The sequence below is a fragment of the Diachasma alloeum genome, unplaced genomic scaffold, assembly GCF_001412515.2.
Source record: "Diachasma alloeum isolate Michigan unplaced genomic scaffold, Dall2.0 Dall_scaffold_00200, whole genome shotgun sequence".
Lineage (NCBI taxonomy): Eukaryota > Metazoa > Arthropoda > Insecta > Hymenoptera > Braconidae > Diachasma > Diachasma alloeum.
Window position 1 is genome coordinate 310,946 of NW_021680365.1, and position 26,984 is coordinate 337,929.

Consider the following 26,984-nt stretch of genomic DNA (forward strand, 5'->3'; position numbering starts at 1 on the left):
GTCGGAAAATATTGTGCCACATTTTAGTCTGATTGTGCTTATTATCATTTTATCTTCATATCTGTAAATTTTCTGACTCGCGAAAAAAATATACTTGATTCGAGGATATTTTATACTCGAATGGGGGATGGGTCTTTCAATTCGAGGATGATTATTTCGTATTAAGACGGGTTGTACCAAGCGCTCTCAAGTGTAATATAAGGGCCAGACACTGAGTGTGAGAATATAAGGGTCAAAAAGTGAAGGTTAAAAAATGAGGGTCGGAATATTAAAGTCAAAAACTGAGGGCCTGAATGCAAAGGTGAAGGAATGAGGGTCAGAATGTTAGGGTTAAAAAAAGAGGGTCAGAATATTAGGATAAAAAAATTAGGGTCAGAATATAAAAGTAAAAAAGGGGGTGTCAGGCAATGAGGGTCATATAAGGGCTAAAAGCGGTGATCAAGCATAATATATGACTTATATTTAGACCCTCATTGCCTGACACCCACTTTTTTTACTTTTATATTCTGACCCTAATGTTTAGACCCTAATATTCTGACCCTCATTTTTTAACCTCCACTTTTTGACCCTTATATTACACTTCAGAGGGCTTGGAACAACCCGGCCTGATACAAAAGAATCGTCTTCGAATTGAAATACCGATCCCCTAATTGAGTATAAAATATACTTGATTCATCTCTTTTCTCCGTGCTCGAACAATCTCAGATAGAAATTTGGAAAATAATTTTGATAATTGCTAGTGCTTATCGAGGATTTGGGGGTGAATTTTACTTCTTATCAGCTGCCTCCGCACTATCTTTCTCAGTTTTCGTGTAGAGTATCTCTGCGTATTCTGTTTTGTCCTCACTGACGCGTCTGGGAGGTGTCACCTCACGCTGTGTTAGGTCCAATTCAGCGTAAACCAGACCCCCCTCGGCCGTTTGACTCTTCTGCGTCACATCGGCTGACTCCTGTGTCTGTACATCAACAGAATTCATTCATAAATTTAATATAAATTACGCAAACAGTGACATTGCAAAATAGTAACGCAAACGGCACCATTTTTCTGATAAAATGGGGCTGAAAAAAGGCTGTCGTGTGTGCTCATCGGTTTTTCCAATATTTCTATATATTTGCTTTTTCCTAGTTTTAAAAATTCACCGGTGATAGTAACAAGTTTATTAATTTATGGTAATTTCAAGCCGTCATCTCAGGAAATGATCCAACAAAAAATGGAAAAATTAATAAGAAAACGAGTTTATGTAAAAATTCAATTGCCCCAAAGAAATGATGTTTTTTATTTGATGTTCGATTAATTATGCATTGGAATGCAAATTGCATGATCCGAGGCCAATATTCAACGGTGTGGAAGATTGGGAAAAAAATAGGATTATAGAAGAAATGGTCGACTGACGTGCAGTTCAGAATTTAGATTATTGAAATCTGCGGATTTACCCCAGAAAATTTAAATGTTACAGCTTCGTAATGAGTTGAGCAAATCATTCATTCAATGTTAACTAATCGATCTGGGGAAAAATATATTTTGGATCTTATTAACAGTGCAGTTATCTATTCATCTATCTATCTCATTCTTTCTGGAGATATTTTTTGAATAATATCTTTTATAAATACCAAATAGTTTATTTATAAACTATTTCGATAGCATTTGCTACTCAACAATGAGTGTTTTTTAGGGATTCAACCTTTTTCGATCATCAAATTTGTCGATTAAATTGCGTCAGAAAAATTTGATGAAAATCATGAATATTCAGCGTCATTCAAATTACATTTTGCACAAAATTATCATTTTTCTAAACATTTTTGGTTTATAAACAAATCAGTTAAATTGTTTAAACTTTCGGAAACCTAATTTTTTTAGACATGAAATCGATTTCTGGTAAAATTCTGAATATGAATAAATTTATTATTATTCCAAATAAATGATTATTGTGGTGAAAAATTAATTGTTGATAAATTATTTATAGAAAATGCTCGTAATTTTCAAAAATTGCAATTTTTTAATTATTACATCAATCTTCCTCCAAAGTAAACCTNTTTTAGACATGAAATCGATTTCTGGTAAAATTCTGAATATGAATAAATTTATTATTATTCCAAATAAATGATTATTGTGGTGAAAAATTAATTGTTGATAAATTATTTATAGAAAATGCTCGTAATTTTCAAAAATTGCAATTTTTTAATTATTACATCAATCTTCCTCCAAAGTAAACCTCATTTTTTTCATATTTTTAAAATGTTTTCTAACGGTTCAATATCGAGATTCAAATTCAGTCCCGAAAAGTTTAAATAACACAAACATTGTCAAATGTCCGGATTACATTAATACAGATTTGCAAAGTGTATTAAAATTTGAAAAAATCCATAACCAGTCAGTATTATCTAAATTAACTTTCGCAAAATATTGATATTTTTTCAAACATTTCCCTCTTATGAATAAATAATAAAACTTATTTACAAAACGATGGATTATTTTTTATGAGGTATCAAAAAAATTCTTGCTTTTTTCACATCTAATGAAAAAAAATTCAGATTTTAATCTTTGATTACAATGGAAATGTTGATTTTCACATAAGACACTGGGTTAAATCCTCATTTTTAAACATTTCTTCTTTGAAAAACCAAAACAATAATTAAATTGAGAAAAAAATTAGAATTCCGAATCTAAACGAGTTTTCTGCAATTATTTTTTTACAGTTTTCAATAATCTTTGAATTTACCGTAAGGGTAGAGCTACTTTAAACGAATAACTCGAAAAAAATAAAAAATCAAGGAAGTTATCATTAAATACAATTTGACTACCTTTTCATCATCAACAGTGACAACAGTCCTCATAGTGTCAGTATCACTGCCAGCGACCTTATCCTTATTCCGTTTGAACAATTGCGAGAGCATAATCCTGGGTCTCCTGGGTCTCCCCGATGTCCCATCAGTCTCACTCCTCGAATACCGTCCAGCACTCTCGGTGTCGCTTCTAAGTTATGTCGATGTTAGTCATATTACCGATAAACCAATGCTCCAAGTGCATTATTCAAATTTACATATCGTTTTGATAGTATAATTAATCGTCATGGCTTAAACATTGCTTCAATTTCATATTTTGTTTTATTCAGCTGAGCCTCAAGCGCATGGTTTTCATGAATAATGGAAACACGGAAAAGGGGGATGAAAGATAGACAACTGTCGGGTGTATCGAATATCCGTGAAACAACACTGGGGGGTAGCCCGCTCAATACCCAAGCCAGTGTATTAACGTTGGGGTTAATTAACGTGACACTGGATATTCGGGAAGCTTCTAATTACTGATGCGAGAATCAATTTTTCATTCTTCCTGTCGTTATTTTTTTTTCTCCTGTGGTTCGGATGAAATCAATTGATTCATTAAATTTTTAATTTCGAGAGCGATGGTACATGACACTTGACGAGTTTAACGCATAATACTGACATCACATCAGAATAATCACGATTTCTTCTGATGTGATTCCCTCATTAAATTGCATTCTTCAAGCGAATATTTACAGTGTTTTTATTAAATAAGGGGTTTCATTGTTTAAAAAATTCCATTACTACTATGATTTTTTATTAAACGTATTTCCTTTGAGGTGTCATCCCGATACATTTAATTTTGCTTTACAATCACTCGTTTTCGAGAACGGTTATTCTGATGTTTTTTCCTCGTTAAATTGTATTTTTATAGGATTTTTTTTTCATTGGAAGAAAATTATTTTTGATGTTTTTAATAAGTAATGGGTTTTATTGTTTAGTTTGACTGTTTAATTACTGCTGTGATTTCTTAATAATTGATGTTAATTAGTTTTTTATTAGAAAAAATCAGCCGGAATTTCTTAAAACCCATTTGCTTCCAGGTGTCTTCCCGATAAATTTAATTCTCCTGTACAATCAGACTTTCTTTCGAGAGCGGTTATTCTGATGTGATTTCTCCATTAAATAGTATTGTTGAAGGATTTTTTTTTTCATTGGAAGAAAATTATTTTCAATGTTTTTACTAAGTGATGGGTTTCATTGTTTAGTTTAATTGTTTAATTACTGCTATAATTTCTTAATAATTGATGATGATTAATTTTTTATTGGAAAAAATCCGTCGGAATTTCTTGAAAGGTATTTCCTTCAGACCGTCATTAAAATGTATTTTTAAAGGCAATTGTTTTCATTTTAAGAAAATTATTTTCAATGTTTTTATTAAATAATGAGTTTGATGATGTAAAAAATGCTAATTACTGCTACATTTCCGTATTAATTATTGATGTTAATTAATTTTAGATTAAAGTGCATTTCCTCCGATGTATCATCCCGATAATGAGTATTTATCTTGTTAAATTGTCTTTTCCAAGAAAATTTTTCTCATTGAAAAAAATTATTTTCAATCTTTTCATTAAATCATTGATCTGTACGTATAGATTGGGTCAGTTACGACACTATTTCTTATTAATATTCTGTTAACGATTATCGATATCAATTAGTTTATGATTTTGAAAAATCTATTTTAATTTCAAGAAATGCATTTCCTCTGTCGTGTCATCCTGATAAAGAAATTTTCCTCTACAATTAAACTTTCTAGTAACAATTGAGTTATCACGAATAAATGACATCTGGTAATTATGAAATTTTCCCTACAATTACCATTGAAACAACGTTTGTATTATTCCGTTTACTCAGTACCAAGCGTAATTAGTATTGTCTATACACATAATCCAACCCTCTAACCATTGTGCCTCAAGTTAATTTACGACGTTCGCGTGAATTAGCGTATGAATTATTTATTGGCGCTGTATAAACGTGGGATTGTCAGTGGAGCAATGCTACATACAAAGCAGAACAGCACAAATTTTTGCCTGGCAATCGGCGAAAGAAACGATAAATGATATTTGCGGTGTTTTTTACGCGAAGGCTGATGGTGGTTGGACTACAAGCAGATTCTATTTCAGCAGAAAAAATTCATAATACTTTCTTGCCTTTGCCCACTAGTGGCATCGCCTGTTTTCGGTTTGTGGAAGCGGAGGAGTCTAATGCTCGCTGCCGGATCTCCTATGTCTCTGGAAACCGACGTCTATATTTTTTTCTATTTTTTTTATTGAGGATGTAATGCGAAATTGGTTTGCGATTGGCTAAAAACTCCACTCAAACACACATTTTCCATTTCTACAACAATTATATATATTTTTCATTAAAAAAATTAATTTCAATTCTCAAAAACGAATTCCATCAACTCAAAAAAAAATCAGTTGTGAATATGACACGCATCACATCCTCAACGTAAAAACTAATTCAATGTTGCGCGTTAATGGTGCCTAGGGTATTCTGTTAATGCGTAATTAAATTAAAAATATATAAAACATGTGTTATTAGATTAATCTTGCACGAAATAGAATTCAAATAAAATCTTGTGCTCAATCAAACATTTAAATCGTTGGATACAAGCTGTGGTTGTTTTACTGCAGTTTTTTTTTGTGGAGGGCGGGAGGGAATGGGGCGGTTTCTGTGGAACCGATACTCACGATTCTCCTATATTCCTCGTGCTTGAGCCACCTGTAAAATAATGGAAATCAGAGTAACATTGAGGATCTCTCATTTTTTTATTTTCTCATTAAAAAAATTATTCAGTGGAATATTCTGGCTGGGGCTGGGTTATTTGGGTGTTGTTGAGTGTTCTTATGACTTCAGTGCATTCTAATCGTTTGGAATGTCAGTCGTGTGAATGATAATGAATGAGTAAATATATTCATTGTATTGAAAACAAATGTTTTTATTTCAAAAATCATATACCTATAATAAGTTTACAATGTAATATCGTAGCGATGAGTGAACTTATATTTAATACATTTGTTTTGTTTTCATCATTTTGTTTAAAATTCATTATATATTAATATTTCACTTTAAACCTTACAATTATTGATTTTAATTCATTTTTAAATTTCTGCCTATTGCAATTGTATCTACACGTACAGATACAAAATGTGGATTTTTAGTTTTTTTTTTCGATTTGTTTTAATTACTCGTTAATGTTTTAACTTTGTTCTCTCTTCATGATTAATTCTGAAGTTATTGGGATTCGGTATCATCTGTCTTTCATTCATATCTGTTAATTAAAAAAATTTGTTTTGCAAAAATTAAAGTCAGAGCCTCTGATACACATTTCAGGGCAATTATCAGACAAGTACCACCGAACGTTGCAAAATTTCAGACAGGAATCAATCAATATTGTGTTTACACATGAAAATGAAAACAAAACGTCGAGTTTCTCGAGTACATTTTAATCTCAATATTTTATCTGTGAATAATCATGAAAAAATACGTCGGAGAATTACGAATTAACAGCAACTTTCAAGTAATGAACCAGTAAATTTTTCCCTGTTACCAATGAATAATTAAATTTCAGTATTTCTAGACTTACTTTAACATAAATATATATCATATACTCCATTGTATGGCCAACGATCATGCTTCCTTCCTTCTTAATCTTTCATTTTGTTTTTTTAATCGTATTATTGATAATCCATCGAGTACGAGTTTCCTACCATCATCTTTTTTCATAAAACGTGTATTTATTTATTTATGTTTTTCGTTAGTTAAAGCGAGTCACTCCCCATACGTAAAACGATTAACTGAAGGATTATTCGAGTCACTTACACAATTTGGGTAAATAAACAGGTGTTATGTAAGCATGACCATCGAGAAACTTTAAGTAAAAAATACCATTATGGTTGGCTAAAACTAATCACTAATGTACGTAAATAATGAATATCAATTAATGAAAAAATACAGTAAATCATAAGTGGTATTAATATCGATAATGTACCATGATTGAATCTTTGTACATTAAACATGTTTCGAAATATTTCTTTTAATTCAATTTAGGATTACTTTGATCTTATTTATTAGTTATATTTATATTTAATATCCACTCCAACAAGCTGAGTAAGTCTGAATGTTTTACAGTGACAACGAATTTTAGGTGATTATCACTCCCAAAATGTTTGCATTTCAAAAATTCGGTGAGAGTTCGAATGTTTTTATTATTGTTTTGAATAAATTAGGGAAGTTCATCGTGGGAGAAAATCTTTTTCGTTTTTCGAGGAAAAAAAATTTGAAATATTATTATCTGTGATTTTTCCTTGGGAATCCGATTTTTGAGGTCAAATTCGTCTCCGACAGCCAAAAATCAACTTTAAAAAAATCCCCAACGTATTTTTTAAAATAGTTTTTTGAATATAATCACAAATTATATTCTCCGAAATTTTCTATATTTCACCATCACATAGAATGGTATAGAATAGTAATATAATTCTATATAATTTTTTTCTCGAGATTCCCCCGCATTTTTTATAAGTAAGGAGCGCAAATTTGTAATCATATTCAAAAAATAATTTTAAAAAATACTTTTGGGATTTTTGAGTAGACTTTTCGACTAAAAAAAATTCAACTCTCTAATTTCGAGTGGCCGGAGACAATTTAGACTGACAAAGCCTTTTTTCTCGCAAAACGAAAAAGTTATTTTCCCGGGGTGAATTTTTTCACTTTGGTTTTCTCACTTGTTATTTCACTTTTTCAATTGATTTTCGAAAATTGTAGAATTTTGTACGGCACAAGTGCAAGATCTGAATGAAGACATTTTGGGGTGAAAATTTGGAATATCATAAACTTCTGTCTGCACTTGGGTGCCTTTGGCAGTGATTCTCAACTGTTGTTTCAGTTACAATTAAAATTTTAATTCTTCGTTTCATTGGACCTGTACTATGATCAAGAGATCTATCTATCATGAATTATGTTTCTATTCTCTTTCATTCATTTAAAAATGCAGCTCGTCCCCTCAATTTTTTTTTTTTTCGTTAAGAAGTTTAACATCAATTCGGATATTGGAACATTGAAAAATTGTTTAGTGATTCTACAATTATGGACATAAACATTTTTACCAACGTGACTGTTCGCAAATCCTCGTAACCCGTTAATTTTCTTCAAGTTATTTTAATCATCGTTTCTCATCGCCCTGATTTGTACCAAAACCTTAATTTGCAAACAACGTTTATTTTAAAATTGCCAAATGACATTTCCCCTCTAATATCTTCACAATGGTAAATCATCGACGATTTATTCATTTACTTTTATAATATATGAAACATTTAAAACTCTCAAGGTGTTGACAATTATTCAATTCAATTCAACAGTTTAAATAATCGTCGTAATTTTCACATCTGTACTCTGTTGTATTTTCGTTCAATCAATATTTTTTCTCTGTTTAAATATGGAATAACGACAGGTCCTTGGGCAATTGGAATGCAAGGTATGAATGCCAGTAATAGATTGCAAGCCAAGTGCCTTCGACACATTTATAATTATCATACTTCATTCACTATTTTTATTCAATTTTTTTAATCATTTTTTTTTTCGTTTTTATCCATCGTACCACAGTATTTATAATATATTTATTTATATATATTTAATATATACAACACGCAGTTAATGGGGAATTTGACAGGACGAGTTAAGCAATCTTTCTTTAATTAAGGGGTGACGAATAGGTAAAAGAAGGAGCTCATGTCCGAGATCTAACGTGTATATTCCCTCCATTAAATTTCCGAGTTTTATGAATCACCTATTAATTAAATAAATTCATTTTGGAAAAATATTGCTGGTGAGGAACGACCATTTTAGCCTCCATTAATCGACTTCGAGTTGATGACAATTAAAAATACGTTTACAAAAGTACAAATGATGATTATTGTCGAAGTAATAAAGTGGAAATTTCTTAATATGATAAATTCGTAATGAATTGTCATCGAAAAATTGGCGTGTGTAAAAAATTCACTGATTAATTTATTACAATTGAGTCTTATTACTCCATTGATAACGGTAATTCATCATCATTTATGTTCATTAGAAGAATGAACGTGTTATGCTAATTATGACTTCCGTATTTGTTGGGATTGCGTGCATGTGTTATAACGAATATAACAGAGCAATCACAATAAAATTCAGGAGTTAACCACTGAGGGGGAGCGTAAGTGTATTAAAAATGAAAAATTCAACTCTACTTCGTTACGTTGTGGAATGTATTGTATTTTCGTCGACAAGTATCCTCAAGTACATTACAAAGACATACAAAATTTGTTCAATGATTTAAAAGGAAAAGGCCTGATATTTTTACCAGTCATAAGTGATTCAGCTATCAAAAATTCGGTAGAAAACGTATTACAAATGATACTACGAAACCATTACTTTTTTCATCACGAAAAATAAATATTAAACTATTTAAACACACGTTAAAGAATAAATGGTATATACTCCTAAGAAATAAAAATAAATCGCGACATTCGTCGGGAGATGGAGTAATTTAGTTAAGGCATAGTGCGAACTAAAGAGATTCAATTAAATTTCATCGAAATCTGGTGCCCAGAAACCCTTAAAACCTACAGTGAACAAAAAACTAAAGGCAAAAGTGAACATAAGACGAAGTGCTGGATAGAACGAATGGAAGGAATGTTCGAGAATTTCGTACTTGAAAACATCGAAATTCTCAGTGACATGTAACACTAGATCACACGGAGGCTCGGAGATGCCATTGGCAAGGGAAATTCAGTAGGAAACTAATAGTTAATAGCGATGGCTCAGATAAATCCAACACGTGTACATGCGTGAAAAAATTTAATTGAAAAAACGTCGTGTTTTCTTCGAGAAAATGTAGTCAATTTCTGTTAATGTCTGTAAAAATTCTATTGAAAAATTGTATGTGCTTTTTGCAATAATTTTATTAAAGATTAGGCAACTCTCTCGCGAGATTTTAAATAGATATTTGTTCAGAGGAAAACGTGTGGAGATGTTGGTTTTTAAACAACTCATTTTGTTGAGATTTTTTAGAAAAGAATTCTTGGGGATGAATTTTCCAAGTTTTTTTCTTGGATTTTATTATGGAAAAAAATGTCATGGTAAAGTTGAATAATCTTCGATAGAATTGACGAAAAAAATTGAAGTTTTCAATAGAATTCTGATAGAACTCCAATCCCTATTGGATGTCTACATCAATTCTATTAAAAAATTCTATTTTTTTAAATGTCAATTCAATAAAAAATTATGCAACTCTCCCATGTGTTTTTAGACAGATATGTGCTCATAAAAAAGTGTAAATATTTATTTTTCTATAAAACTCACGTTTTTTTCATTTTCCCTCTAAGAATTTTTGTTTATAAATTTTCCAAATTTTTCTTCTTGAATTTTATAACGATAAAAAAATTGAAATACTATATAAAAACCATCAAATATCTCTCAACAAAATACCACGTTAAAGTTGTATAATAATCAAGATAATTCAATAGCGAGACGGTAAAACGATTCAAGTCGACGTGGCTCTCAGCTTTGTTTTCGAGGAATATCTCCGAAAATACGGGAGATAGAGAAATTTTTGTAATAACCTTTTTTGTAGACCTCAATCCGCTCTACAAAAAATGTAATGACAAAAATTTTCCTATCTGCCTTAGATCCAGAGATATCCATTGAAAACTGCCCAATAGTGAACATCTTAAACCGTTTTACCACTTCACCCCTGGATTCCCTGAAAAACAAATGGAATTTTTCAATAAAACTCCACTCCCTTTATCAACTAAACTTTTTCACACCTGCAAGTAAGAACAGCTGCCACATTAGCCTCACAATTGAATAAAAAAAGTATTTGATTACTCTTTAAACTGCAGTAACTCCTGATTAACATGTCTGACCATACCGAGTATCTATCTACTGCTCGATTACCATCCTCCCAGTGTACATTCTTCCATTATCCTACTGGCCACCCTGCACCCCTGATCCTTCATCACCGAATCAGCCAGTGCACGATGGCATCATTAAACCTATCATAATTCTCTAGTCTCCGGAGTCGTCTCAATTGGAAAAAAAAAGTGAGAATGATCTTCAGCGCACTCCGTTGCTAATAAAAATTGCTCAGTGGCGAGTGCGATGACAGTGAGGGGCTGGGAACTCTTTCAAATTTATAGTTTTAATCATTTACACTGGTGTGTCTGTCTTCTCGTCCTTCCTCTGTACATCCTTAATGTCGTTGCGTCCGTTGACGTATTCGGTGCTCGCGTGGATGGGATTCTCCTGGCCGTGGGGTATTTTCTCATCGATAATGTGCGGATCCTCGTGCTCATCATCGTCGTCACCTGGTGTTATGTGGGCTTCACTTCCTGCACCCGCTCCACCTGCAGCCTCCTCGTCACCGCGACGTCTCGCTGCAACAAGCAACGCCACCATCGGTCAAGGCAAATGCGTGTGTCAAGTGATAATTGCGTGAATTTGTGGTTTTATCCATTTTTTTTCTAGTTTTTCTCTACTTTTTCGTGATTTTGCTGGTGTGGAAGTCGTTGTGAGCGTGATGCAGTCGGAGGTTTCATGCGAAATGTTAATATGGGGGAGCGTGGGGCAAAATGGATACGTTTGATGTTTTTTTTATGTTTGTAAGGCTGGAAATTTAGCACAGAGGGAGAGGGAAGCGGGAAATTTGGTGGGAACTTCAATGAATTTTTGACTTTTTGAGAAATTGCGAAGTGTCCATTCTGCCCCAGTCATTTCTACTTGAAGGACAATTGTGAGCAGGTAGTTTTGATGATTTTGAGTGGTTTTCGTGTGGCTGTGGGTTATATTCGATTTTTCTAGCTTACGACAATTATAAAAATACACTGTTGGAGAAGTTTGGATGCAATTCCCATGCACTGAAATTTCAAGGAATTTCGCCGTTGATAATTGGAGATTTTATGGAAAAATCTGGGTATTGTAAGTCCTGGTGCAATTTCGTGCTAAATATTCAGGTTCTGATTCAAAATTTAAGTAGGTTGGGAATTTTCGTCTTCCTGTGCCTCAAAAATTCTGGATTCCCTTGAATTTTCAGTAAAATCAGGAATTTCATAATTTTTCCCACCCCAAATCGAGTTTAATGTCACTCTATTGAAACTGACTAGACAACAATCCATGAAATTTCAATTTTTTTTTCTAACAGTGTATCCAACAGTGATGAACATCGATACTGGTAAGCGATGGAAGAGTATTCACATGCTCGAGCTGCAACTGATTCATGAAAATGCATTTCGTGAAAGGCATTTTCGCGAATAATTTATACAAACGGAATGCGATGAGTGGATTTTTATCATGATACCGATGAATTTCATCGTCTGAGAACTCAACCACACTTGCCTTCGCCGATCGTTAAGGGTTGCTTGTCACATTTATTAATTTTGAAACACAACGAATAACAACAGCTCGTGGTGGATTCTTCGGCTATTCCTCATACGATTCCTCCTTTAATGAAAGTCTAGTCTAGGGAAAGCGGGGACTGCTCGATGCATGCAACAATGTTTCCATGCGGGTCGATAAATTTGAATCTAAAGTTCTATTTCTTTAGTGTAGATAGCACTGGAAGGAATACTAGTCTCCATGCAGGGTGGGGAATGACATGGAAATTATTAAAATTGTCGGGTCTGGAAACTAATGAAATTATGAATGTCAACGAATTAATTAATGCTTTTCAAAATGATGATTACGCCAGAGTTTCGAATGAATACTTTTAATATTTATCCAAAACTCTTTGCAATTGATTTTTTTTTTCATGAAAAAAATATTATCAAGGGGCGGGTCACCCCGGGAAGAGAACTTTTTCGTTTTTCGAGGAAAAAATTTTGAAAGCACTATTTTTTGTGCTTTATACAGGATTTTTCTTCAGGAATTAAAATTAGAGCTGTTAATTTTTCGTAACTGAAAATTCAAGTTGGTAAAAATCCCCAACGTATGAATTTTTAAATAGTTTTTTGGATATAATTACCAAATTTCGCTTCTTGATTATCAAAAATGGAAGAGGAGATGCATTTTAAAGTAAATTTGGCAACCGAAAAGTAAAATTTAATGGGTCAACTTTATTTTAAAAATTTTGTATGAATGTCAATTAGAATGAGTGATTTTCCGTAAAAATGACGGATAAGTAATGGAAATAGTACACAAAAATGGACCAATTCGGATTTTAGAGAGGAATTATATTCTAGTGATATCTGGATTACTGAGGGGCCCTCTTAACTACAGCACCGAGGAGGGATTACTGTTAATTATTATTACTAATAATCCCTCCTCGGTAAATGCATGAGAACCATTAAATACGAAGTTGACGTTCATAAATAAAGTATATAATAACATTTGAACAAGAGAAAACTGCTTGAGATATCGATAAAAATTTCCGAAAAAGGTGTAAATTAAAGAATGCATTTTCTCCCCCATTTTTTATTTAGAATTAAGGAGCAAAAATTGGTGATCGCATTAAAAAAACTATTTCTAGAGTTTAAAATGAAAAATCATAAAATTTTTAACAGCGACTGATGTACGCGAATTTTGCAAATATGTTGTTATTGAAAAATCGGTTGATTTCTGGAATGTTCAGTGAAGTTGCAGTGGATTGTAAAAATTCAGGCAATTATTGTTCTTATTCTCAATCTATTGAGGAATTGAATTAGATGTGATGTTTACTTCTCACGATGGATTTGAGAATTCAAGCTGTCATTAAAATTCATCGAAATTCCGATGAATAAAAAATTTCATGAACGATTTAATATTGATTTGAATTTACGTTCACAACAGTGACAATTCAAATTCAATTGTTATTAAAATATTTTAAAAATGTAATCGTGTGGCATTTCTAACGTTGAATTTTCGGTTATGAAGAATTCAAATCTCCAACTTCCAGCGACGAGAGACCAATTTAATCATTTTGATTTTCAAAACTTTGTCCTCGAAAAACAGAAAAAGTTTTTTTCCCGGGGCCCATCCCCCTCAATTATAATTAGGAAATCATTAGTCTCTTTATGAACATGAAAATGACTGAGGGATTTCCGTGATAAAATATAAATTTCCAGGGAATGAATGACGAACTTTGTGATGTGAGTGACGCAATGGGTATCTTTTCATCTTCGTCTGTCGAGGCTGACTTACCCCTGGACAGTTTCATGCCTAGAGTACGGATACGCATGGTTTATGGTGTCGTGTCTCCGTAATCTTTACTTGGCCCGACTTGCATGCTGTCCTATTTTCGTTGTAGCCGCACAACATACAAGACAGTATTTGTTTTTTTTTGTTCACACATGACTTACCAAAATAATGATGACCGTTAATTTTTTTTCTCATTTCTGGTAATCAACGCGATTTTTTTTGAGGGAGTGCTTGGATTTTTTTACTGCTGTGGGGGATTTTACATGTGGATGTTTTGATTTTTTTTGTGGGAATTGGCTCGACTGACTTTTCCAAACGTATTTTTTTAGAGGCAGGATAATGCTCGGGGGATCGTTCTGGGGTAACTGTTGGGGGATAATTGGAAGGGATTTTTTCTCTCTTTTCGGTTTTAAATGAAATTAAAAATATTTTTAATTATTATTGTTGTGATGAGACTCACCTGCGAAGCACCAACGACCAGTCGCGCGGGCAAAAATAATGAGGGAAATGAGAAGGAGGAGCACCAAAATTCCGACGACGATTCCAATTATGAAGCCCGCGTCGAGATCAAAACCTGGGGGAAATAATGATACGTCAGATATTTGAGGGAAATATTAATGTGGATGAATAAACATCGAATGGAATTTTGTGATGGATATGAATCTTCGAGATGATTATACAGACAAAAAGCAACACGACCGATGAGAATCATAAGTCCCAATTTATCAGCTGTTAAATTTTCATACTACAATAAATGATTTGTTCATGTCCTAATTCCTATGCTGACTGATTACAATTCAATTCCTTCTAGAACACACTTTAGAGTGTGAACTTCTGGAATTCAATATTTGTTGATACTCTGGTAAAAGTGCGTGCCCACACGGTTATCAATTTTTAGTTAGTTTACACGCTAATTCAATTAATCTGTTGTTCATCTCATCAATATAATTCCGTGCTTAGAATATTGTCATCTCGTGTTTTCAGCACCAAATTAAAAATTAAAACTTGATTTGGAATATTGAGTCACAGCTTCTTTTTATTCACATCAGAAATTTTGTATTTGGATAATAATATTATTTGTTCAAAGTGAAAAAATCGATCATCATTTTCACTTTATTGCATTCAGATTCTCCTATCCTTAACGTCAAAAATGTGAGATAATCTCATAATTCTAGCTATTAATTCTAATCGACTTTGTTCGAAGAAAACCTTAGTAAACGCAATATTAAGAAACTAGAATTATTCTATTTTCCTCTGACCTAAATGATTTGGACAATTATGATTCGTTTATTCATGTTTCATAGAATGATATTCAATTCTCTTTTGTTTGTTAGGGGGGCTTCATGAACATGAGACGCAAGACGATTGTACTCATGAAAACCGCCTTATTTTCTCCATTCGTTCGAGTTCTCATTTTCGATTTGAGATATTGATTTTTTTGGAAAGGAAAGTGTTCGATAAAAACACTATTTTCTAAATTGTTTTCACTTCATTCTTTTTGGATAGAGAACATTCCAATAAAATATAGTGTACAGAAAAATCAAATTCTATTGATTTCTCTCCTAAATTTTCATTCAGTAAACATTTCTCTTGAAGAAATCGCGCTGAAAAACTGAAAGAATTTTCTAACGGATTTGCTAAGTTTTTCGATGAAATATTTTCGTGCTTGTATTTCATGAAATGAAAATATTATTATGAAATGAAATCTGAAGTGGAACAACCTCATAATCAAAATCCACATTTTCTATTTTAATTTCTTTTTTACATCGAAAATGAATGATTTTAGGGAAAAATCTCAAATAACATTTTTTGTAGAAAATTCTCTGCTCTACAAAAAAATTGTTATGACTATTCCCCCTAGAATAAAGCGCTTGTATGATACAGCCAATTAACAAAAATATAAAATTTTTAATTTCATCTCAACAGATTTATAAATAAAAAAAAACAGATAAAATCCATTTGGATTTGTCCACTTCCACTGCAATTTTATCACAACCGAAGGCGATTAAAATTCCCATAAATGTTAATACCAATAATATCTACCATATAAGCGATGAATTCACTAAAGCCATTGAAACTTTTTCATCTGAATAATTTCATCGTATCAACTTTTTTTTTCTGTTAAAACTGAGATGCAGATTCTCATCGAGTTTTCTGAATGACAAGTAACTTTTTAATGAGTTTATTCTCCATTTTCCCTTTTCATCTTTTCAGGGATTCTGTCCGCAGTATCCGATTATGGGTATGAGGGCACAGTAATAATACCAGGATTTTACCCCTGAGCCACTGAATTTTGGAATAATTCCCCTCTGATATCATTGGGGGATTGCAGAACTTGAATTATGGAATGACGAATATTTAAATGAGATTTTGCATATTGTGAATGTCATACACTGTGCACTCAATCCCATATCACGTGCTTAGAACCAAAAGGTCGTGGGTCCTACACTGTTAGAATAAAATTGATATATCATGAACAAGCTCTAAAAAACTTCCAAATTCACGGAAAATTCAATGGAATTACAATTTTTTTTCTTCAAGAATTCTGCAATTTACTTGAATTTCTCTCATTTAAATTAATTTCCATAGAATAAGGGAATAAAAACTTCTCTTTCACTGATTTTTCCATAAAATTTTCAATTTTCAATAAAGAAATTCGCCGAATTGGTAATCTGATAATGATTTCAAAGAAGTGCACCTGTAATTTCAGCCGAAAATTTTCAAACAGTGTAGGGAACATTTGGTTTTACGCACAATTAATCTTTTATTCCATTCTACTATTTCTCTGATTTGAAATATTAAAAAAAGAACATTTACCTAGTGCGTGCGAAATGTCGGAGAGCTTACCATAGAGGTGTACGAGCGCTCCTGCGTGAGAGCATGCGGTGAAGATATTTAGCCGTTAGACAATTTAACAAAAATGAAAATTCGTGACGTCACGTGATCACTGAGTTAATGCTGATATAGCGTGTTGATGGTGATGGAGTAGTTTGTGAATGAAAAATATTCGCTAGTGTACGTGTTTTTATGGTAATTTTACAAAGCACTTCACACAGATTTCTGATGAATTTGTACAAAAAAAGTGGATAAATTACCTTCGGGTTCAGGCGATGTGGAGAGTCGGAAGTGGTATTTTGTTGTGCCTTCGGGATTTCGTGCTTCCAGAACGTAAAATTTCTCGGTGTCGGTCTTTTGGACACTGTCGATTTTCAACTCCACATACCACTGTCCTGGTTTCTGCAAATATATAAAAACAATTGATCAATGAAATGTCAAATATGGAATTAAAAATTTTTTTTTCACTTGATTATATCTTAGCAAGTGAATAATGGCATTTTTTAAAAATAAAATGGGTACAGTTATTGTTTCGAGTGGGTTCTCTTTTTGTAAATTCTTCTTTCACTATTCTCTTCTTCTCTTTTTTCATGTCATAGTACTATCATCAGTTTGAATGTCATCAAAATTCTGCGTATTATTTCGTTCTGTCAAATAATTCTACATTGAGACCCTCTCAAGGCTCGAATTCGTTTTCAGTCCGGGTTTGAAGTTAGTCGGGACCATGAATCAATATGAATAAGTATTCAACATAATAGACTAGTACCTGAGTTTAACAGAGATAGAGATTTTGATATAAAAAGCTCATGACGGTATTGTGTAACTTGATAAGCAATGATGCTGTTCTCATTATTTTTCAACTTGATTAAGAAGGCATTGGAATATATTGTTCAAGCCCTGATTTAATTGCTATTACTGATGATTCTTTCAGGAATCATGAAAAAACCGATTTTCTCTTTCAAATCGCATAAACAATGTGCTGTAACTCAACAACGAATTGTGCGACCCCCATCGTATTCTGATATAATCAAGAGGGTATTGTTATCAATTTTTGAGTCATAACTAATTCCATTTTAATGACAATTTTTTGAGTGATCGTTGAAAAATCAATTTTGGAAAAATATCCATTTCTTCGAATCCATATGAAAAACTGAATTTGAATTGGTGTCAATGAATAGAGCTTACTAAACTCTATAAAAAATGAAGAAAAAAAGATACATAACACAAAAACTTAAATTTGCGCCATTCGGAAGCCCAAACTAGTGGCTTTAAGAGAAAATGTCAAAGAACTTTTTTTTGGGAAATTTCCTTATCTTTAAAATTTCCTTTTTGACATTTTGCTCTAAACCCCATTGATTAAGACATAATGGCACTTTTAAAAGTTCGGTCGAAAAACGTTTTTAACAAAAAGTGTTTCTAACAAGCACGAAGAAATTAATGAATACTCAATACTATTCATCATTGTTTTTCTCTCTGTACTTGGCAAAAGTGAAAATTTCATTATCCACCCTCACTTCAACCTTCCAAATCTCCAGATGTACAAAACTAAAACGACATTGAATTGAATGCACCAAAGACTCCACTCCAGTTTAAATTCGGCCTTTTCCCCAGTCAAAGGACTTCCAACAAAACTCAAATTACAACGATTCACTTGTGCCCCAGCACAAAGTCCCCCTAAATTGAGGACTCCAAGCTGGATGCACTCCAGAGCCAAGGAATTATTGCATTTTGCGTTTGTTTCCCTTCTACAACTGTTACCGAATACCGTAAGAGATAAATTTCTCTATTAAATTGCCCCCAGGAATACGTAATTTCCTTCGGGAATCGCGAATTAGCCCGCTGCATGCATTTACCGTTTCCCTTGCTGTTGTGGTCTGCAGACGTTGACTTTGATCAGTTCTTCCTTCGGTTATTTCTTCATCACCCACTTTCCAGACGAAATTGGGCTTTGGATTTGCGTAAACTGTTGCGTTTATGATCCCTGGGCGGCCGATTACGTAGCCGAAACGTTCGATTGTTGGCTGCTCCTGGGGTGGGACTGAAATTGTTGAAAAAATAGTGACGATAATTTTAATTTTCATCAGGAAAAGACTTTTCGGGAATTTTGTATAATTTGTGATTATAACTTTGTTATATTTCTTCTTATACACTGTGAGATAAAAATAAAAGGAGATTTATAGGGGAAAAAATCATGGAATTAAGGATTTCCCTGAAAATTCGATGGAATTCTAAATTTTGTTGACAGTAGGAAGATGAGATTTTCCAAATTCACTTGAATTGGCCTGATTTCTATCAATTTTCGAGGAATAATTGAAATAAAGTTTAGTTTCCATTGATTTTGGCATGAAATATTGATTTTTGAGTAACAAAATTCCTTCAAATTTCATCCAAAAATCGTTAGCGGTGTATTGATAAGATATTTTCATGATGTAAAATCAATATCTAATGTTAAATCACTTGAATTTTCAAAAAATGGAAAATTCAGATTTTATTTAACTGAGTTTTGCTAAATTCTGTCAATTTTCGAGAAATAATTGAGTTAAAATTCTCTGTTTCCATTGACTTTTGATTTTTTAATGATGGAATTCCCTTAAGTTTCACCAGACATTTCAGCCAAAAAAATTTATGTATTGATAAAATAGTTGATGATTAAAATAAAAATCTAATATTAATTGATCAATTAATAACTGAATCATTGTAAACACTAAAATAAAATATTGCAATAGTTTTCGATCAGACGGTCAATCACGAAGAATATATTCAATTGATCTACTTACACAAAACTTGCAGTTGCCTGTGAACTTCCATAGGTTTATCCAAGGCAATGTGGTCAGCCACACACCGAACGTATTTTCCATTATCACTCCAATCAAGGATGCGAGTTGCATTAACCACGGACATCGAGTCCTCATTTGTGTTGTAACCGAAACGTGAATTGTCTCGTGAGAGTGTCTCATTGTCTGGAAGGAAATCGGATTGAATTAGACGCTTGACGTCTTGAAATTAAACTTTCGGTGTGACTGCTTGACTGAAGTGTGGAACTTACCGAGGAAGAGGCTGACGGTGGCACTGGGTCGTCCAGCCAGGGCGCTGCAGCTCATTTCAATTCTGTCTCCCTTCTTGTATCTCTCGCCTGGTGCCTGACTCAGGATGAGCTCCGGCCTGTTTGGCGGTGGCTCTGCAAAGTTCATTCGAACATTTATGCATTCATTAAAATAATACGAGGGTTTGGGGTTTCTCGGGGAGTTTGGAAATGTATTGTTACTTTGAATGATGATAAACTTCTTGTGCGTGAATTGTCAATGAGGAATCTGTGCGAGGGAATTAATTAATTAGTTAAGTAAACTTATTCTTTAAGGGAATTTTTTCTAAAATGGGTTTACTTTCTGAGAAAAAATTTCACGTGATTGCGGACAGAGAAAAAACGATCGTATGTCGCAAAAATAATTTATTGCAGAAGATGATTTTTTTTTAAATCGTTTCTCAACAATTTGTGCAAGCGATTTGGCCAGAAATTTTTTTTTCGACAAAAATTGCACTTATCCTAGTTCACCATTTCACGACAGAGATAATATTGATAAAACGACAAAAAAAGAGATTAAATTTGACTCAAGAACTTAGTTTTTTGTGATATTGCGTCATTTTTCTCTGAATAATAATTAGTGAATTTGGGGGATAATGTAATACTTTTGTTTAAAAATGCTTTTTGGCGGATCACAAACAAGAATATAAAATTTCACGTTTCAGATCGGCAACATGTGTATTAAAACTGTAATTATCTTTTAATTAATGGGATTTAGAGCAAAATGTCAGAAGAAACTTTTTAATTCCGAAAAAATTTCCTACAAAAAAGTCTTTTGTCATTTTCTCCGAAATCCACTAGTTTTCAAGAGATCATTGATTAAAGAAAAATATGTCCAAGTCATCAACACTTCACGGAATTTTTATTCCAAGCGATGTGGTCTCAAGAGATCATAGATTCGGCTCAAGAAATTATTTTTGTTATATTACGTCGTATTTCTCTGAATTTGGGGAATAATGTAATAGATACTGTTATTTAAAAATGATTTTTGACGGATCACAAACAAGAATATAAAATTTCACGTTTCACATCGGCAACATGTGTATTAAAACTGTAATTATCTCTTAATTAATGGAGTTTAGAGCAAAATGTCAAAAGAAACTTTTTAATGCTGAAAAAATTTCCTACAAAAAAGTCTTTTGTCATTTTCTCCGAAATTCACTAGTTTTAAAGAGATCATCGATTTCAGAAAAATATGTTCAAGTCATCAAAACTGCACGGAATTTTTATTCCAAGCGATGTGGTCTCAAGAGATCATAGATTCGGCTCAAGAAATTATTTTTGTGATATTACGTCGTATTCCTCTGAATTTGGGGAATAATGTAATAGATACTTTTATTTAAAAATGATTTTTGACGGATCACAAACAAGAATATAAAATTTCACGTTTCACATCGGCAACATGTGTATTAAAACTGTAATTATCTCTTAATTAATGGGGTTTAGAGCAAAATGTCAGAAGAAACTTTTTAATGCTGAAAAAATTTCCTACAAAAAAGTCTTTTGTCATTTTCTCCTACATCCACTAGTTTTCAAGAGATCATCGATTGAAGAAAAATATGTTCAAGTCATCAATACCTCACAGAATTCTTGTTCCAAACGATAATATATTCGGCTCAAGAAATTATTTTTGTGACATTACATTTTATTTTCTCTCGCAATCAGTATGATTTTTATTTTTCACGAAATTGGTGCATAAAAATCCGGAGAATGTCAATAAAATACTTACTGGCAACGATGATCTTGAGTGTTCCAATGGTCTCACTCCTACTTTCCGCAGGATGAAGTGCACATTTGAAGTCCCCATGATAACTATCCTTGACATGGTCAATGGTGACACCACACTCTCCACTCTGGAGTCCTGCTCCATAGTAGCTGATGCCGTCGTCCGACGGTTGATTTGGCTTCAGCACAATGGGCGGTAGGCCAGGTATCTCCACCCTGCATCCCGCCAGAGGCATCCCGATTCTGCACTTCACCTTCAGTGGATCGCCAACTTTCACGACTGCCTTCTCCTTGGGCTCTACCTCTACCAGTGGAGTATTGTATCCTGCGAAAAATAAAAAAAATCACAATCAGGGGTGATTTCTTCGCTGATCCATCAATTGTGTCATGTTAACAATCGTCAATCCATCAGAAGAGCGATAAATTTTGGACGGAGTGGTAAAGCCCACCGATTCGTCATACTCGGCTGCACCTGTGTCAATTACTAGTTTTCTAGGGAAGATGGGGAAAATTGATTGGAGTGTCTCAGCGAGTGATCGCGGGGGGAATTAGTGGATCAATTGTGTCGGGAAAATTGAACTTTTCGCTTTTTCAGGAGCTGATCATACCAAATTAAGGGAGTAGTTATATAAAATTGAATGTTTTTCAGAGAGAAAATTTTTCTCCAATTCCCCAATTCCCGAAAGTTATTAATTGGATTTTAATTCTCGATTTTTATATTTCAGTTCCGATTTTCGACTGCAAAAGTAGAAAAGCATTTCACTGGAGAAAAAATACCCAAAGTACCAAACCACGCGGAACTGTCATTTTATTTAAAAAAATCAAGAATCAAGAATAAATTCACCCAAATTTCGCTGATGCCTATTAATTTCCAAGGGATAATTCAATCTAGATATAAAGTTTTCATTGAATTTCTCAAAATCCTTGAAGTTTCAGTTGAACTATAATGTAATCAAAATTTCCAAGCAGTGTACGGAAAATTTGCGCCAAAAATTTCAACGGTGTATCACAAATCTCTTCTTCCCCCAAAAGTACACCTAACAACACCGAAATCCGTCTGAATCCATGTAAATACAAGATAAATCACCCGAGATTTCCCTCACCCGACCGACAGGTGGTGCAAGATTTTTCAATAAAAATGAAAAAGCCATGATGCAATGAAGAAAAACCCCGATGGATTTTCCCGTCTTGAGAGGGAACTCGTGTTTTCTCGTTTCACGAAAATGAAATGATGCACCTACTTCTGGGCGTGAGATTTACGACACGTAAAAACGTAAGGGAGTTGGTTTATTAAAGCTCCGTGAGCACCCAGAACGTACTCCAGAGTCACGTGAGACATCACTGAATAAATATATAGGTGGGAAGTGGGCGTTATTCCGTACGACAGTTGGAGGCGTTGGTCTTACCGGAGGCCTTTGCTAGCACAAACTCTCGTATTGCTTTCTCTCTTTCTCTGTTGTTCTTCTTTCTTGGTCTATTGCACAAGGCCATTGGGACTGGGCGTAACGAGGGCATATTGCACATGGGGATGGAGGAGAAACTCGGGGAACAACTGTCGTTGTACTCGAGAATAATTACCCTATGCGGAGAGAAGAGTTTGAAAAAAAAATACTGAAAAATTCAGGTAATCGTGGAATTAAATTATCGAACGGAAAAATTTTTCCAGTGGAGTAATGAACATTCATGTTTAATTATCGATAATTGAATTGTTTTGCTATACTGTAAAACAATTGGGAAATCGCCCTTGTATTTAATAATTGTAATTAGCAATATCCTTCCTAATGGTTATTTTGTACATAATTTCCTGCTATCATGTGTAATTCATTGTTTATTTCATTTTATTAAATTGAATAATATTTCTTTTCAACTAATTTTGCCAGATTTTCAAAAAAATTCGAAGATTGAAAAAACTCATGGATGAATTAAATTTTACGAACGATTCAATTCCATGCGTTCATTAGCGAACAATTGGAGAAAACCTTTGGAAGGTTACAAAGCTTCCATTCGGAAGCAATAGCGTCCTCAAGACGTCTCAAATTAAGGCATTAGGCACAAATATGTGTCTTATCGACTAATTAAAACGCCGCATCAAGATGGTATTTATTTATCTATCTCATAATTCCCGTGCACAACCGTCTAGATCATTTTAAATAATGCTGAACCGTATTGTCGGTCAACAATTACAAAAAAAAGAGCCACCGTTCTAATTATTTCCCCAACTGCACATCAAAGTGGCAGTAAATGACACGATCAACGGACGAATCCCAGTCCCATGTTCATCGGTAATAATTATTTATAACGAGAATGGAATCAAACACCTCCCCCACATCGTCCTAGATCGCCATTTGTTCGTTAAAACCAATTCGTGATTTATGCAGTACCGTAACATCGAGTTCTGGCACGGTATCATGTTATTCGGGCGGTGGGCTCCGCAGGGACGGCGATTTGGGGCCGAGGGAAATTTTTCGTTGATTCAACAAATTGCTATTCACCTCTCTTTCACCCTTAAACGATCCCCTCGCACCCTCTCTTTTCCCCTAATTACACGGTTCCAGCGGCAATGCCGGGCGAAAACAAGGTCGTTGTAACGCTATTATTCTCCTGGGTGCTGTAATATAATTCAATTGAGATGAGGCTTGGAGAGTAAACGTTAATTAACCTCAATACTTCTTTTACGCGGGAGGTATTTTTTTTCATTTCGCGTTTTCAATGATTGTTTGGGAATATTGTAATATAATCTATTATTTCACTAGGGCCGTGTTGATTCCTTTTTAATTAATTGTTTATAATCATTCTCACTGCAGAAAGCAATACGACCGATGAGAATCATATGTCCCAATTTAGCAGCTGTTAAATTTTCATATTACAATAAATCATTTGCTCGTGTTCTCATTCCTATGCTCACTGAATAAGATTTTAATCATAATACAATCCAATTNTAGAGTGTGAATTTCTGGAATTCAATGTTTGTTGATACTCTGGTAAAAGTGCGTGCCCACACTGTTATCAATTTTTAGTTAGTTCACACGGTAATTCAATTAATCTGTTGTTCATCTCATCAACATAATTCCGTGCTTAGAATATTGTCATCTCGTGTTATCAGCACCAAATTAAAAATTAAAACTTCATTTCGAATATTGAGTCACAGCTTCTTTTTATTCATATCAGAAATTTTGTATTTGGATATTAATGTTATTTGTTCAAAGTGAAAAAATCGGTCATCATTTTCACTATATTGCATTCAGATTCTCCTATCCTTAACGTAAAAAATGTGAGATAATCTCATAATTCTAGCTATTAATTCTAATCAACTTTGTTCGAAGAAAACCTTACAAAACGCAATATTAAGAAAGAAGAATTATTCTATTTTCCTCTGACCTAAATGATTTGGCCAATTATGATTCGTTTATTCATGTTTCAGAGAATGGTATTCAATTCTCTTTTGCGAGTCGGAAGTTGATAATTCACATTTATGTTGTAAAAGTGCCTTCAGGACGTCTCAATTTAATTTTCTTCATCGGCTAACCTCGTGATGACAGAAATTTCGAATGTCTTGAAATAAATTTCAACGTTTTAATTTGAAAAACAGATTTTTCCAGTGCCCTGAATATCCGAATATTTCGCATTATTTTATCATTGCTTCAATGCTATTGTTATAAAAATATTTGAAAAAAGTGTTGATCTGCATTCAAGAATATTTTTTTTATACCTGTACTGTTATTTTCATCTCCACCAACAATCGATATGTCTACTAGACAGCAACGAGCAAGACTTATTCCATGTAAAATCAATTTTGCATAACCCAATTTGAATGTCATCTTCGGTGAGGAAAACCGTTTACGGCAGAAGCCGAGAGGCGCAAAGGCACTTACATCCCGTCAACGTTCCTCTCCCGATGCCTGGTCTCGCTTAAAAGGCGCGGCCTCTCTCGACACCGTGAAAATCCAATGAACTATTTTCTGGTTTTAGATAATAATGTGTTACATTAATTTTTTAAAGCGATTCTAAGGAGACGAGGATCATCGAGAGCTGGATATTTTATCCCTATTGAATATGATTCGGGGGAAAATGTATGGGTGATCGGGGGGGCATGGCAAAATTGAATTGGAAATATATATTCGTAGTCCTCTCGATCAGACGCGGGATTATCGAGTTAGCCTGGAGAAGGCGCTGGGCCAAAACGATTCACGTAAATCACAGCGATAGGATATAAACGGATGAATCTTAAGAAATTATGTTCTTTATTTTTCAGAATTTTTTGTTGAGAGAATACTTCTGTCGGGAGTATTAAGGTTTTTATGGCGGGGTGGGCAAACAACTCTCCTAGGCCACTGGGATTATTTTTTCATGCTTTTCAATGAAAACTCCACTCAAATGCGAAGTTTCAGGAAAATTACGGCTTTTGTCGATTTTTATTTTTTTTTAAATTCCGCTAAGATCCCGTGTTAAGGATGTTTAGCCCAAAACTCGCATTATTCACCATAATTTTGATATTGCCTCATATGTCAGGTTCATATTTGAGCCGCACGTTAGTAATAATCTTAGTCCTTCCATCGCGGCATTCTAGTGAGAAATTAATTTCTGAAAATCACTTCCCTCTGCCTAAGCATACTGTTACTTCTTGTAACATTATGCTTAGGGAAAAAACGTGACCGTGTGAACTTTGATCGAGATGTTGCATGGGTTGGACACTCAAGATATTCCCGAGTCGAGGATTTGGTTCTGATTGGACGTACGCAGGTCTTTCAAGATCTCTCCAGACCTAGATGGACCTGGTAAGTCCTAATCAGTTCTGCTACGTACTTTTCCAGAGACCTTTCGAATCCTCAGTTATTTTCGGTCCTGAGAAGTCCTCCTCTATGCTACCGAGACCGCGGGATTTTACGAGCGGGTGAAGGGGAAGGCATGTATGCGGAGGGTTGAAATTTGTAGCCAACGAGGAGACAGGGTTGCAGAATATATTTTAGCCAACCTCATCTCCCCGTTTGCAGGCGGGGTTTAAATAAAAAATAGTGAACGTCGATTCTGTATTTATTGACCCCCTGATGCCAATGAACCCTCGGAGGTGACAGAAAAGGGGAAAAAAAATTTTGATTTTCACGTGGATCAAGGGTGAAAGTCGATTTTTGCCAAAATTGAATTTTTTCGCCAAGTGAAAGTTGATTTTGTATTTTCTAACAATTCTGATGCCAATGAAACCCCCGAAGGCGCGACAAAAGTCGAAATAAAATTTTTTTTTTCACCCCGAGCCATAGAGTCAGATTTTCTGTTTTTCCAGAGGGAAAGTCGACTTTCGCCAAAATTGAATTTTTTAGCCGAGTGAACGTTGATTCCAACTATTTAAGCGCCGGGCTAGTCAGAACTGTCAAAA

General features: G+C 33.8%; 1 protein-coding gene across 4 annotated transcripts in view; it reads right to left on the bottom strand.

The window, feature by feature from the left end:
* Positions 1-604: 604 nt before the first annotated feature.
* LOC107035769 (fasciclin-3) overlaps positions 605-26,984 on the bottom strand; it is a 325,662-nt gene continuing 299,282 nt past the window's right edge. Inside the window, exons 2-11 of one of the 4 annotated variants that reach the window (XM_015253343.1) lie at positions 21,618-21,938; positions 19,853-19,984; positions 19,584-19,766; positions 18,660-18,844; positions 17,067-17,208; positions 16,789-16,839; positions 14,432-14,545; positions 5,517-5,547; positions 2,803-2,974; positions 605-956 (exon numbers count right to left, since the gene is read on the bottom strand). In XM_015253343.1, coding sequence (XP_015108829.1) covers positions 768-956; positions 2,803-2,974; positions 5,517-5,547; positions 14,432-14,545; positions 16,789-16,839; positions 17,067-17,208; positions 18,660-18,844; positions 19,584-19,766; positions 19,853-19,984; positions 21,618-21,938 — 1,520 coding nt within the window. In that variant the 3' untranslated portion in view covers positions 605-767. Of the gene's footprint in view, positions 957-2,802; positions 2,975-5,516; positions 5,548-10,523; positions 11,238-14,431; positions 14,546-16,788; positions 16,840-17,066; positions 17,209-18,659; positions 18,845-19,583; positions 19,767-19,852; positions 19,985-21,617; positions 21,939-26,984 lie in introns of those variants that run through there. The other 3 variants (XM_015253344.1, XM_015253345.1, XM_015253347.1) reach the window with 3 other exon arrangements.